The 16,011-nt window shown below is 37.3% G+C and overlaps 1 protein-coding gene across 7 annotated transcripts in view; it reads right to left on the minus strand.

Moving 5' to 3' along the window:
• Positions 1-609: 609 nt before the first annotated feature.
• LOC132979196 (up-regulator of cell proliferation-like) overlaps positions 610-16,011 on the minus strand; it is a 79,857-nt gene continuing 64,455 nt past the window's right edge. For 2 of the 7 annotated variants that reach the window (XM_061045553.1, XM_061044918.1), the window contains one exon: positions 610-6,861. In XM_061045553.1, coding sequence (XP_060901536.1) covers positions 2,195-6,861 — 4,667 coding nt within the window. In that variant the 3' untranslated portion in view covers positions 610-2,194. The other 5 variants (XM_061045168.1, XM_061045087.1, XM_061045260.1 and 2 more) reach the window with 5 other exon arrangements.

The raw sequence follows: 16,011 nt of genomic DNA on the forward strand, positions 1-16,011 counted from the left end.
TAAAGAGTGTGTGATCGGAGCGCCCCCTTGTGGTTTTTTCCTTCAGTTGTCAGTGATGTGTTGTGCATGAGAGCAGACTTTATGAGCCAGCGAGTACTTGGTACAGCCAATGAACATTATCTGATCAAATCATTGTCACCTTAAGAGAACTAAAACAATTATCTCCTTTAATCAACTGGGAGAAAATCCACCAGCCAATCTTCATATCCCACAATTCTTACTCTGTTGCATTTTCATTTAGCTCCTAACATCTTAGATAATGACGTATTATGTTACTGTTCCTAATTTTCATGTTATTGTTCTTTGATTTGAAGTTAGAATGATTGTCTCTAAATATCAGTTTGCTTTGCACACAAACAGCCCGTACAAATGTTCTTCAGAGGGACAGTTTTTGCATTTTTTAGATAGGACAGCTGAAGAGACACGGAAAATGAATTTACTCTCCTTTCAGACTGTAGTGTTGCAAAAATAGATAACTGCTGTTTATAGACACGTGTTATCCCATATTTCAGTCACACAGATTATTAATAGTTCTGACTAACAGCTGGAAAGAGTGATTGTTGACAGCTATTATTTACAGCCTGAACAAAAGAAGACTGAAGAAAAAAATAATTTCAATTGAAATCTTTAATCACAATTTAACTCAACATTTGTGGCTTTAGGCCCATTTTCACATTTATTATACATACAGTATATCATATTTATCACTTGTCATATAGAATTAAGAGAAAAAAAACATTTTCCATCAAAAACATCAAAAACAGAATTAAGAACATGTAAATATCACGTCCAGCTTGCTGAACTCATCGTCTGTCTGAAATAACAAGATTTGGCCTCACTTTTGCTGCTATCGGCCTCTTCAGACAACTTTTAAACATCAATATCAAATTCAGGAAGATTAAAATCACATATTCACTGACTAAATCAAAAACACATCAAAAGATTAACATGTTGTTTTTTCCTATGACGAATACAAATAGAAAAGTAAAAACATTCAAACTTGTGATTATATTTTTTAAACATCTGTTTCAAACTGTTATTGTACGAGAACGTCATCATCCACTACATCAGCATCACTATACTGTAGCTCTATGACTGAGCAAAAACATTAAAACAACAAGGCCAAAATATAACTAAAAACACAAGAAGAAGATTTATGTCAGAAATACACAACGAACAATGTTAGTCAGCACTTCAAGTCAGTGACATCAACGTTTCTTATTTTCTGACTGTATCCAACATGTTTAGTTTTCTTGTGACACATTATTTAATCAGGACAATCAAAACTCTAAATGTGATTCAATGAATGAACCATTCAGACACATACTCTGCAGATCATCTCTTGTTCCCCCACATGGTCTCCGTATAGTAAATCATCATTTCATCATCTTTACTGTGTACCAGTTATAATACACAGAGCCACACAACAACATAAAAAACAACAAACTGTTTAATTTCTCATCAAAACAAACAAAAGAAAACACATGTTGTACGTGGTCTTGAAGAACATTATCATCATTGCCATCATCATTATTGTGCACACTTGTTAAAATGGCATAAAAAATAAAACATGAACATAAAGAGAGATTAAAAAACAACTCAGAATTCTTCCAAAATATAAAAACAACAACATGCTCTCTGTTTTCATGTTCATCATCTGTCATGGTCAGCTTGTCACTCATACCGACCTCACATTGTACACACCTTCTGACATTATCTTTGAAAAGAAAAGAAAGTCTTAAACACAAAAGGTAACTGAAAGAACAACAAAAACGACATGATTTGACCTTTGAAACTTACATCAGAGCCATCGCCTTATTCATGCACTGTAGTAAGAGTGCTGAAAGAAAATGTACGAAACAAAATGATTGTTATATTTAAAAACACAAAAAAAGACATGTTCAAAAGTTTAACATAACTGCTTCAATCAGATGAACTAAATCATATCATAGAAACATAAAAAATATAAATCAGGTGTTCACACTTCAATTATTTGAAGCCGAGTTTCTGTCTTTCTTTGAAGACTTCCATTTCTCTTAGTAAGGAAAACATGTGAAACAAGTTGTTTTGCTGAAGGCCCTAACGTGTTCAGTGCCATATGATTCTGCCACTCCACTTCCTCTGTTTGCACCCAAAAAACAGGAGGTGTGTAAATGTTTCTTGTTTAAGGATATTTGTCTGAGTTGTGCGATGTTCACTTTATGTTGAAGGCTTCTTTTAAACCTTTCAGTGCTTGTTCCTTTGTGATGCTTCTCCAGGACCCTGGAACGACAGCAGGCTTGGCTTTGTATTCTTCAGCAAATCTGTCATTGTATTTTACCAGGACATACTTCCAGTAGTCAGAAGCCTGGATGGTGCGGTCAGGAGGAATGTGCCACTCTGGATAGTATGTGGCATAGTCTTTATAAGGATGGAACTTCCCCTCAGTGTCTGTGTTTCTGAATGTTTTTTCGCTGTGGACATCTGTTGTACACAGTGTTTCAACCAACTGCTGTGTGTTTAGATTTCTGTACATGCCAAGACCTTGAGGACGATGCACAGCTGCATGATGCTCCTTGTGTTCTTTGCCTCCAGCCTCACAAGGAACTTTACAGAAAGGACATTGTTTTCCACAGCCAAACACTTGCTTAAAGAGCTCATCTTGTGGTTTGGTTGGGAGTTTTTTCAGAGTTTCAGAGATGTCATCAGAGTTTGAGATTTCCTCCTTCAGCTCTTCCTTTAAGTCATGTAATGATTTAAACAGGCTGTCTGTAAACTGATGGCATGTGCTTTGGATCTGAAACAGGCTGGTTTTTTCATCTTCCACAGAAATTGAGATGTCTTTATTTAAACACGTTCGCATGTTGTTGATGAGCTCTTGGATACTTTCCTGGTTGTCTGGCAGCGGAGTGCTATCACTGTGTTTTGTGGACTGCTTTAATGCTTTTGTGATTTTGTCAACTATGACCTGCAGACTTTTAATCTTCAGTTTGCACAGAGTCTGGCCCTCTGACATTTTTTGCAGGACATGCTGAAATATCCAATCCTTAACAAATATTTCATACCTTGTAATGTACTTGACAAAACTCTCAAAGTCATCCTTTTGCAGCAACTCCTTTTGAATGTTGTACTGGAAAAAGGAGCGTGAACTGTACTCTGGTGAATGGCAACTTGTCAAAATTTCCTCCACAATGTCAATTCCCAGTGATCTACTGATGTACTCCTCAACAGCAGGTTTGATACAAAAGCTGACATAATCAGTTGCTTTGCGTTGGCAGTGATCTTTCTCTTTGTACAGATCTATGAAGTCTGTCAAGTACTGTTTCTTTTTCGCATCCAGCTTATTTCTTGGATCCCTATGGGCCAAGTATTTTCTGTGCATGTGAAGGAACTCTCTTGAAGCAAATCCACAAAGATGAAGTTTCAGGTCAATAGCAAACTTGGGCTTGCATTTCTTGCAGTTTTGCTTGAGGGATTCATTGACTTTATCCAGAAGATCCTTTGTGAAAGAATCATGGTAATCTCTGTCTGTCTTTGCAGTATCTTCAACAAAACGTTTGCAAGATGCAATAACACTGTCTGCACGGCTCTGTAAGTCTCGTTTTATTTCTTTCTTAAAAAAGAAATTTACAAATTGTGTCTTTGTCATTTTTATGTGATCAGTTTTGGCCTTAAATGGATCTTTCCCAAATTCTTTCAGGTCTCCAATATTCTGTAGTTCCTCATTGACATTAAGATTTACAAAATGTTTTCTCAACTGGTCAAGGACTCTGGCAGATATATCTTGTTCTTTTAGGCCAGATATGTTTACAGTGACAGCAGCCCACACTTTTTCAAACTCTTCTTCCAGCTCCTTGTCTGACTGTGTGCGTTTTTTGCAGTCGCTCAAAAGTTTCATAACCTGCTCTTCAATCACTTCTCTGTGATTTCTCTGAAGGTCTTCAGCCTCTTTTGAACTTTTTTTACATTCAAGTGCACAATCCAGGTCACTGTTGGCTGAATGTTGGATTTCATTTGTAAGACCCTCGATCCTGATGATAAAGTCAGTTTTGTATTTCATTATCAGATTCACCTGTCGGCCTTTCCTCTTGAAGTATTCCTGGAGTTTCTGATCCATTTTTTGTTTTTGTTCTTTTATTTTGTCAGATACCTCTGACTTTTTTGATTTGACCATTTCATTCAAATGATGAAGCTCAGACTCATTTTCAGTATTTTGGATTTCCATTTCAGTTTCTGTTTTCCAGCGGAAAACCTCTTTTCTGAACTCCCATTCCCACTGATTGAACTCTTTGCAAAGGTTGTCATAGGCATGAGCAACAAGAGTGTTTCTGAAACTAAAGATGAAGTTCTCAAACTTAACAGCTCTCCAGAGACTTGTGATCCACTCCAGAAACTCTGGGATCTGTGGCACATGTTCACTTTTGTCTCTTTTTACCGTCTCCAGAAGATTTCTCTTGAAATCTGCCACAGCTTCACTGTAACCTGTGTTCACTGGTGCCATTGGTGGGGTGCCATGCCACAGTCCTGGGATATTCCAGTTATTTTTTTCCAAGTCATAGTCCAGCACATCTGTGAATGGTATGATAGGATGTTTTTCCATTTCGGCTGCGATGTTGGTCATTTCATTGAGTTGGTCCAAGAGGTGTTTTCGCTCTGTTGTGTTCTTTGCATGGGCAGAAACTCCACCCACATTCTGGTGCACAAAATGACAAACTGGCTTTTTCCCAATTTGCTTCATCCTCAAGAATGCATGAGTCGCAATTTGAAGAAAATCCTTCATTTCAGTGGAGTTCTCCATTGCAACATTGATAATGGTGACATCACTTAAACCAATGACAAAGGTTGCCAGCTGGTTGTCATGCTCACAACTGTCCTCTAGTTGTGCCAAACAAGGTGACCTAAGACCCTCTGTGTCAATGAGAACTATAAAGTCATAGTTCAACTCACTTTGCATGTCATCACCTACTCTGAGAAAGAGCATGTAGGCTCCTCTTGTGCATCTGCCACTGCTGACAGGAAACTGCACACCAAACATGGTGTTGAGGAGTGTTGACTTCCCTGTACTTTGAACACCCAACACAGTCAGCACCAACAGTCTGCTCTTCTCTCCAACCTTGTTGTGAAGCTCCATTAGCACATCCTTCACCCACTTCTGTGGGATGTTAGACGCATCTCCATCGAGAAGCTCTAAAGCATATCCATCCAACAGCATTTCAGCAGCCAAACCAGGGAGTCGAGATATTTTATCATCAGTGTGTTGTGACTGGGAGGAAAACTCATAGATTAGTCCCATCTCTCTCATGTAATGCTCTATTCCCAAAGAGCTTTCCAGCAAAGCCTGATCCAGTTCTGCAATCACTTTGCCGTCTTTCTCCTTTTTGTTGCATTCGTCTGTCAATTTCTGACGTAGTAAAGATAGTTTCATGTCAGGCTGCAAATGTGCATTCAGTTTAAGTTTCATCCACTTCAGGAAAAAATCTCTTTTCACTTTGTCCTGTTCAGATGATTGTTCAATGAAACTATTCATAGCTTTGGATAGTTTTTGTTTGCCAAGCTTCTTGATGATCTCTTGTTTTTCTTTTTGCAGTTTAGATTTATATTCTTCCAGTCTAAGATCACCAGCATTTTTTAACCTACATTCTTCCATTTCCAACTGTGATAACTTTTTCCAGTTAACACCTTGCAAAGGAAGTGTTTTGTTCTTGTACTCTGATATAGGTCGCAAACCAATTCCTTTCGCAATCTCCTCAGCCACCTTCTTTTGGTGTTCACTTGTACATTCATCCTCAGACAGTCCCAGGTCAACTGCCTTGTCAAGCATGCTTTCGATTTTCATTGTATTTGTCATGGATTTTTTGATGGTTATACTTAGTTTCTCTGAAAACGTAATCAGATTTACATGTGGGTCTTTGATTTTCACACTGCTCTGTGGTAATTCTAATTCTTTGACTGTGTTCTTGACAGTCATCATGTCCTTCTCAGCCTTGCGGTTTACAACCAAGAACAGTTTAGATCTCACATCTTGAAGACATGTCAGAATCTTGTGCTCGTTTTCTTCAACTTTGTCCAGGAATACAAAGGTAGCAGTCGACACTTGAAAAAGAAAACTGAATTGTGTAATTGACTGACCAATGTCTCCTCTCAGATTGGCGACAGCAATTGGTTTTGGAAATGTGTCAAGATTTTCTCTGCCACATGGAAGGTACCAGCAGACCTCTACCAAGCCATTTGAAATCTTCCTTTCATGGTCTCCTCCTTTCATATCTCTGTGTATGAACATGTTGTTGTTGTACTGGTCAAGGCTGAGAATATGATTCAAACACTGGGACTTGGATAAACTGCAGTTTTTAAGCCTCACAAAGGAGAAGAAGGGTAGTTCTGTCTGGACAATGTTGTCTTCAACAAACCCTTTTGAACTTGACAATTCATGTGGACGCCACTCTTTGACAATGTCTCTCAGAGCCCAGACCATCAAGGTACACTGATTATTGTTGCCATGGGGCAACACTAGTGGGACAGAAAACTGGCACATTGACATTTTGAGGACCATTTCTTGTTGCAAGAAGCTGTCAGCACAAAGAAAGAGTGCTACTATGAGGTCAAGAAGGTTCACCTTATTGTCTGCAGAGTCCTCTGCAGTATTAAAGTCAAAGACATCAGTGTTTTCCTCCTCCTCATCATCTGTGTTTGATAATTGTGTACAGTTCCTGCATTTTGCATTGATTTTAAATAGTTTCCTGAGAAAACACCATGGTATATCCTCCACTGATGAAACAGCTTCATCATACACACTGTTTCTGTTGATCTCCAAGAGAGACCGAAGAGTGAGCTTGTTGGGATAAAATCTCTCCAGTCCAAGTTGTGAGAGAAAGTTTAAAAGGACTGTCAAAGAGAAAGAGAATAGGTTTACAACATTAGGTCTCTATTTGATATTGATTATTGAATATATCTTTTAAATCTATCTAAAAAAACGGGTAGCTTTGGCAGTTATGCAAGTCATATCCAGAGATGGGCACAAGTCACTTAATACAAGTCTCAAGTCTTTTACAAGTCAAAGTCAAGTCTATAACTGTAATATACAGTAATTGTAAATGTACAACCGTACTGTATAATTTCACTAGGTCCCAACCAGGGATGCATTGATTCAATATCTTTGTCCAATTCCAATTTTTACCTGGGCTAACCTGCCGATATCGATTTTTGGCAAATCCTGATTTTATTTTCTTTAAGCACTGAAATAAAAAAAGAACTGACTGTTATGTAAATGTTTGTATCGAACATTTTTAAAAACTACAAAAGGTTACAATAACTATCTCTGATTCTCATTTAAACTGATTTAAACATTTTGAGTGTCAAACCCTTTATTCTTAGTTATTTTTAAAGATTTGTTTATTAGAAAAATGTAAACTTTACAAGCAAATCCTCTGTCAATATAAATATAAAGAACAACAAATTCCCCCACCTGTCCTCCCATGTCCCACCCTTCTCCCAGTATGGCTCTCTATTTTCTCTATGTCCAGACCCCAGAATTTATTAAAGTTTTTCAGGTTTTCTCCTTAAATTATATAATATTTTTTAAATTAATTTATCATATTTTTTCAGGAGTGCAATAGGACAGCACTTCATTTATCCAATGTCTTGTTGCTGCTGGGTTTTCAGATTTCGGTAACACTTTATAATAACCATAATCTATAAAGGGTAAATAAAGGTAAATAGATTGTAAATTAACCATGAGTTAATAGTTATTTGCTGTTAACAAACAATGAAATGATAGTTAATAATGTTTGCTAATTTTTGCTAAGATTTGTAATGCTATAATTTATGTTATGTTAACAGTTCATTGATGCACATATTATAACATTTCATACACTTTATAAAGTGTTTGTTGATGATGACCAAATGATTTATAAACCTTTAAGAGATGGTTTATAAAACATCTATAAACATTACAGAGTTACATGGACCAGATATTTGTTCATGGTTTGAAAATAATTTATAAAGCGTCTATCAACATTATTTGGATGGTTATTATAAAGTTGGAACTAAAGATTATAATCCCTTATTGATACTTTGCAAAGCATCTATAAATCTGTTTTAGATATATAATTAATATTTTATCAGTGATTTATAATTGGTTTGTTAACCATCTAAAAGCATTATCCACACCATGTTTGTGCGCCCCATTAAATGTTACATAGATGACCGATAGAAAGTATTCTTTTTGCACACCAATAACAGTATTGAAAACATATTTTACAAACCTTTAAGTTAATGTTGACTAGAAGGAGACCATCGGAAGACTCAGGGGGAATCGTACCGAGGACCTGCTAAGAGATCACCTGATTGTGATAGAGTGGAACGAATGGCTGGGTAAAAAACAATGTTTCTTTAGGACGCCTGCTTGATGATATTGCTAAGTGTAGCCCACGTTTAACTATGACACTTTAATTTTAAAAACATTCCTCTATTTTAAAAATAACATATATGTAGTGGAGATGTAACTCAAGATATAAAGTTATTGAAAGATAGTTAGAAATTATTTTATGCCTGTCTGATCAAGTCACTACTAAGGGTTACATTTCTGTTGTTGTCTTTGAGTGATTTGATGAGTTTGCAAGTGAGCCAATCAGTGAACTCTATAAGTCAGTGAGCCGACCAATCGGCTAACAGCTAGCCTTCGCTCAGGCTACGCCTTCTTTTACTCCCGCGTTCGCTCTTTTGCCGCTGTGACATGAGCAGCTGCATTTACCCACTTGGTGAGAGGAGAAATAACATTTAAATATCTAAATTGATATTGCCCATATTGAGGAGAGCTGTGCCTGAATCCACCGTCATCTCGTAGCTAAGGCAGTGAACTCCACTTCAGTGGTGAGTTGTTTATGTAGCCTGTTTGGCGAGCGCCGAAGTCGTTAGCATTTATGCTAATTATCGCTAATGGGTATGGCCATGTTAAAGTGCTAACTGTTCAAAGATAATGTGAGATTGTGGTATTAAACTGCTAATATGGTCATCAGCCACAATAAAGCTAGCGTGATGCAGTCTGTGGAAAAGCCAATGATTTTGTCTATTGGTTATAAAAAGGAAATGTTACTTTTCCATACTGTTACTGACTATGGTCTTTTGTTAAATGAATGATGACATATCTGTTAAATTTAATTGTGTTTTATGTGTTTATAGTGATTAAAGGGGCCTAAGCACGTAAACGTCTTAATGCCTCGAAGTTACATAGCTGTAGTTAAAGTCCTGTAGGGAAATAATTCATGTTGATGAATGTTAACTTGCACTATGCAATTTATGCCATTTTATTTATGATAGTTACTAATGTAACTCAGTTTCTGTGTAACTTGGATTAGACATTTATTTTTATAAAAGTTTGTCTATTAACGTATTTACAGTTTTGATACCTGAGAAGAATTGTTGTACAACTAAACTGATATTTTGATTTGCCTTACGGGTTTACTGAAATATTAAGCTCTTGTTATTTTCATAGTAGCCTGTAGCCATTGATTTGATTACAGAATGATAACTGAGAGAAATGATCTGCCCTCATTTCTAGGTCAGGTTTTGGCGACGGGCTGGAAATCATCGGACAGCCCGGTCCATTCCACAGAGGAATACGGATTCCAGATTGTCCTCAGATCCAGATATTCACAGATTCCCAGTCCTGTTGGCTGGGTGGTGAGCCGGATCGTGACTGTGCTTTTGACTTTGGAAGGATTTTCCCTTCCTAAACACTTTTACCTGAGATGCATCATTTTTCTTTAACATTTAAATGTTGTTATTCTTAGAGGTAATTGTTGTATGTGGCTTGAATGACTCATAGATAGTTCATGGATTACAAAACTAAAGGCTGAATGAATGATAGAACATGTAAAAGTATTGTAAAGGGATTGTACCTGTTGGATCTTCTTCTTTGTTATGTGAAGACATGGTGACATGGCCGCACTTTTCAATTAGCCTTCCTGTTCTTTCAAACCTGGAGGAAACATCAAATACCATCTGTTTAGTTTTACAGAACTTCGAAAGACCCCCCCGCCCCCCCATCATCATGACATATTACTAGGCTACATGTTTACAATCAGATAGGCAAACTCATATGCAACAAGAAAAGTACTCATATCCAACAATTAAGAGTAGTTTGAGGGAAGAGTGGCATTTAAATTTGCCAGAGGCCAACAAATCTGGGCTTTTACGGCCCCACCCCTCGCAGGGGCCCCTGCAGCTTGGGCCTCACGTGACCGCAGATGGATAGAAAATGTATTGCAGCTAAATGTCAGTGCAGGCTCTCAGTGGAAAGAATACAGTGCTTAATTAGAGCTAAATGTGCCATGGATATCTGCTGTACCAACAGGAAGACAATTCAGTGTTTTAGAATATCTTTTAAACAACCTTTTCACTGACTTTCACAAGTGTTGATATTTCAGTGTGTATGGTTACTTTGATTCAAACGAGGCATCGACTTTCTGTTTCTATTTTCATCATGAAGGTTTCACCTGGTAGATGCGTATAACATCAGGAACGTTGAGATATCTGGGTGGTCGAGTACGCATGGGGGGGGGTTGTCTTACTCTTATCTTAGGGTATATTTTAATATTAGGTTTGTATTCATATCAAATGTGCTTTCCCCTCAAATGAGTCACGCATAGGGGAAAGTTAGAGCGCCGTTTTTTTACAACTGCTCAACCAACGCTGCTGATTGAGCTGTTCAAAAAAATGTGCAGATTGTATTACTAAAAAAGGAAGGTAAAACTGCAGATAATAATAAGCCAGGGAGATGGCATGGTAGAAAAATGTCGACAGACTAAATGTGCAAGTTATGCATGTTTCAGGTTCATGTGCATTTGACTTAATACTAGATAATAATTAATTAATTGAATTCTTTAAAAACGTAATTCATCCCGAGGGGGATCATCCAATAGCTGCTTATACGATCTAACTCCTGACCCGTTCTCACACTCATGGTTTAACGATCATTAACTGATTAAACATGCAAAATTACCACCACATTACTGAACATTGACTTTAATGTTATTAACACATATTTCTTAGCTGGACACTAAACTTCCCATGAGCCTTTGCTCCACAAACTGTCCAATCTCAGAGCGACTGTCCATTTGGGGTCCCTACAGTATAAAACCTTTACAGATTAAAATGACACCTGTCCAATATAGAGCTGACCTCTGTTACAGCTGCACAGCAGCATTTATATGGCAAGGTACAGCAGTGTCTGAATGGAGGTTGATTTATAAAGAGTCTGTGCATACTTTAAGGTAATTGTTGTAATATATTATTATTAATGTGTCCAACAAGAGACTGTCTCTTTAAAACAGATGTGCAGCTGAAAATGATATAAGTCCTTACTTACTTACGTGCGTTTTTGTGTAAAATAAAATGTAAATTCCACAGGGGTAAGTAGTTACAGTGAAATGTTAACTTTATTGTCACAATGTTTCTCAAAATAATAAATAAAAGGAGATGCCATTTAAACCAGGAAGAATAGTGGTTTTATTTTTTTCATTCACTCTCTATCTATTTATTTTCCATTTCCATTTAGATAGGCCTCTCTCTCTCTTTCTCTCTCTCTCTGTCTCGCTTTCTCTCTCTCTCTCTCTATCTCGCTTTCTCTCTCTCTCTGTCTCTCTCTCTCTGTCTCGCTTTCTCTCTGTCTCTCTGTCTCTTTCTCTCTCTCTCTGTCTCTCTCTGTCTCGCTTTCTCTCTCTGTCTCGCTTTCTCTCTGTCTCTCACTCTCTGTCTCTCACTCTCGCTCTCTCTCTTTCTCTGTCTCGCTTTCTCTCTCTCTCTCTGTCTCTCACTCTGTCTCGCTTTCTCTCTCTCTCTCTGTGTCTCGCTTTCTCTTTCTGTCTCTCTTTCTCTCTCTCTGTCTCTCTCTCTCTCTGTCTGTCTCTCACTCTCTGTCTCTCTGTCTGTCTCTCTTTCTCTGTCTCTCTCTCTGTCTCGCTTTGTCTCTCTCTCTCTCTCTCTGTCTCTTTTTCTCTCTCTCACTGTTGGTCTGTCTGCCTGTCTCTCTTGTTTTACCAGCCAATCAGAGACAGAGTAGGGTGGGTCTTTGTGGGATGAGAATTATTTATTAGGTTTTTATAAAATCATATTCTTTATACCTTTTTTTTACAGTTTCTCACGTGTAGTTACATTAGATGTGTGACTTTTGCAATATAATGAAGGTTTTTTTTCATGATTGATTTTGAATTAAGCTGAGACACAAATTTATGGGCTTATTTATTATTATAATGAGTGACGTGAGCACTGAAACTCACCTGACAGAACGTTTTTTTAGGAGTCTGTTTCTACCCGTCGGACATTCTTTGACACACGGCCAAACTAAGTTCGACTGTTAGCCTGGTCCGGAGCAGACTTGTTCACCAGCATAAGTTACCATGGTAACTCAGCAAGGATTCATAATATGAATCACATAGCTTATATTATAAGATATTATAAGGAGTACGCTTTGTGTTTTGAAATGTTCCACTCGATATTCCGCTGTCTATAGGAGATTTCTGTTTACTGTTTGTAAAGCTGATGTCCTTCATGGAGGAGAACAAAAACTGTTTTTGAAATAGTTCAGCTTTTTATTATACAGTTTGTTCTTTCAATTTCTAATTAAAAGAGAGTTCAGTCTTATCTTACTGCTTGTATTATTTTTATTATTATTGGAATTTGAATTGTAGAAAAGAATATAAAGTGAAGAACATTGAGGATTTGATTCATTATAATAATGCATCATTTTAATGTGATGTCCTGTTAGATGAAAAGTTTGATGAACAATATGTAAGCAGTGATAGTCATTACAAGATGATAGTTCAAACATTTCAAAATGGTCCTGCATTATTTTGCATTTTGTGACCTTCAAACAATTAAAATACTATTTTTTTGTCATATATTTAGTCATCGAAGTTTTCTTAGAAATGGTGTTATAATCTCGTCTCATTAACTCATTATCATGTCTCGTCTTGTCTCCTGAGCTAGTGTCTCATCACACCCCTTTCAGATACCAGAGAAAGTTTTGGTTGAAACTCAGAAGCAGGAGCCGAAACTATTTTCTTCCTGTTACAGTTCTAAAAACACATTTCTGTCATGTACTGCTTTAGCATTGGAATATGAATAACATTGAATAACTTGATATTTTAATTTCGTGACACTGTATGTCCCATATCTTTATTATTTCTTCTTCGGGAAATTGTTGATCTAATGTTCCGTTTTTGCGGAATTTACAATCAATCAAGAAATCAAACTCCAATGGCCAGATGCATACAACTCTGTGTATATACTGTATATATATAAAAATATATATATTTATATATAAAAAACCTCCAAAAACCTCTGCAGTGTGCAAATAACAGAGACATGTCAGATTTATGATGAGTGACATGCTTTTGTTTTATTATCTATAATCACAAGGTACCGTCAATATTTAACCAGAGAGACGACTTCACATGACACAAAATGTCCTTTTTTATAAATCAATCTGTCCAAAAGTCCAAGTGAAAGTTTACCTGTAGGCTCTTGTCCATGTGTCTTCAGTGTCAGCATGTTCGGACTTTTCCCATGGCTCTCTGCTGCTTTTAAACCCAAAATAAAAAACATTTATTTAACTTTAGTTTCACAGAAATGATTTGAATATATTTGCAGATAACTTGAAAACAATTCAATCCAATCAATGAAAACACACAGTATCCTCAGTCTGTCACTAATGAAGAACAGTTAGTCACATTGTAACACTTGATCAGCTAAAGTTAATTTTGATAAATTAGGAAGAAGATTTATGCAGAAAAGTATTCAGTGAAATGGTTCCAGACTCACCAGACATCAGTCCTCCCAAAGTTCTGAAGCTGTCTGTGTCAGCTGTGCTTTTTATACTGCTCTGAAATCGAAAACATTTGATTCACCAGGTTTTATAGTTTTATAGTTTTATAGTTTCGATACTCTTTACAACCATTCCTCAACAAATAAAATCAGTTACTTAACGTAGCCGACGTTTGACGGTCAAATATAGGGGGTCAAACTTTGACCCCTATATTTTTTAATGCTCTTCCATACATGTTGATCAGACACCGAAATGTGTGACAACTGGGCTTAAATGTCTCTTCTGTGTGTGAGTTTTTTGTTTTTTTCAGGGGCAGTGAGGCAGTTAAAAAGTATTTCATGTTATCTTGAGTTCCCCTATCTTTTTATAGTGTGAATAAATTATATTTCTTTATTGTCGACTTGTATTACACTTGTCACAGTTTGAGAAAAACATCATTAAATCAGATTATTTATGAGGAGCAGTGTTTTTCCTGGCTCAGAATGGGGGGTGTCTACGCACTACAGTAAGCATGATCGTCCCATGTCTCACAGTAAAGGCTATGAGTTTGTTACCTTATTTGACAGAACTCTATGCATTGTCCTGTTACTTCTGACCATTTGATAATCATAATTGCCTATTATGCTTGAGTAAATGAAACCACAATTCACTAATCTGGTTAAGTTTTTTTCTATTAATTAAAAGATTGGAATAGGGGGAGGGGAGGGATTTTGAGGGAGAAGGGTGTAGTGGGGTTTGGAGAGGTCACAACCTGCTTTAGTGGATTTTACCCTCCTCTTTTTATTGACTGAATAAACAATCTTACAAGGCTATTAAAATCGATGTTGTCAACCTTTAGGTCCGTCAAAGTAGGTCATCTTTCAGCCGGTCTCTCAATGGTGTTTCCACCTGTTGAATGAACAATACAATGATGGGCAGGGGCAGTGAGGGCCACAGCAGCTGCCAAGCTCAGGGAGGGATAAATGACTGATATGTGGCCTCTGGGGAGACACCAGCCACAGGGGAAATTCAGGCTGACTTATTTCAATTATGTGGAAAAGTAATTAATATTAAATGTACTGCAAATTGTCACTGACCCTTCGACCTGGGCTCGTCATCCTCTCTGTAAATTGTGATGGAAATTTCTATAAGATTTCCTGGTGACAAAATTATATCATCAGTCAAATTTATTTTATAGGAATAATGTGCGACTTTTTGATCCATTAGATGTCGCCCTTGAACACCAGCATGAAACCAAAACAAACTGCTATTTGACCACAGCTCCTCCATGCTGAAGCCTCCGCTCTCCTCCAGAGACACACCTCCAACCCCCCTCTCCACTCGCGTTTGCACAAAGGAGTTATCAAATGGAACACACCATAATAAAGCACCATTAAGCGCAAGCGTAAAATATAATTATCCTTTGCTCGAGCTGCATTGTTGTGTTAGCAGGCTAAAGTTAGCGCTCTTTAGTTAGCTCGTAGCTTTACATTGCAAATTGTAATGTGTAAATTGACACAGAATGAGCGTGATTTAAAAACTGTTACTAACATCCAAATAATCAGTGAGTATGTTCTTCTTCAGACAGTCATGACTCAGAGACACATTTACATAGGATATACTGGATTTATGATATATTGATGTGTAAAATGTCTCACAGTCTTCCTTTAAGTAATTTATTCAAAGTTAATCAAACAGGTCTTGAGTCAAATTCTAATCAGCAAATTAACAATCAAACTTTTTGTGGGCGGCAGTAGCTCAGTCTGTAGGGACTTGGGTTGGGAATCGGAAGGTCGCCGGTTCAAGTCCCGGCACGGACCAAGTCCGGAAATTGGTCTGGTAGCTGGAGAGGTGCCAGGCCACTTCCTGAGCACTGCCGAGGTGCCCTTGAGCAAGGCACCTAACCCCCCCCCCCCCACAAGCTCAGGAGCGCCCGCCGTGGGCAGCCCCCTCACTCTGAGACCTCTCCATTAGTGCATGTCCACAGGATCCTGTTTGTGTATTTCAGTTCATGTTTGTGTAGCATGTTTACTAGACAGAGTGTAAAAAACGAATTTCCCCTCGCGGGATCAATAAAGTATAAATTCTCTTCTTTTAAACAGACAAAGTCACAACAATCATTATTACATATTTATTTTTTTCGTAATTAACTATGTAGGCTACCAAATCTAATGATTATTTTTTTTTTTATTATTTAAAAGTTACATGTTAAGGTTTTTGCTTGATGTTAA

The sequence above is a fragment of the Labrus mixtus genome, chromosome 1 (assembly GCF_963584025.1).
Source record: "Labrus mixtus chromosome 1, fLabMix1.1, whole genome shotgun sequence".
Classification (NCBI taxonomy): domain Eukaryota; kingdom Metazoa; phylum Chordata; class Actinopteri; order Labriformes; family Labridae; genus Labrus; species Labrus mixtus.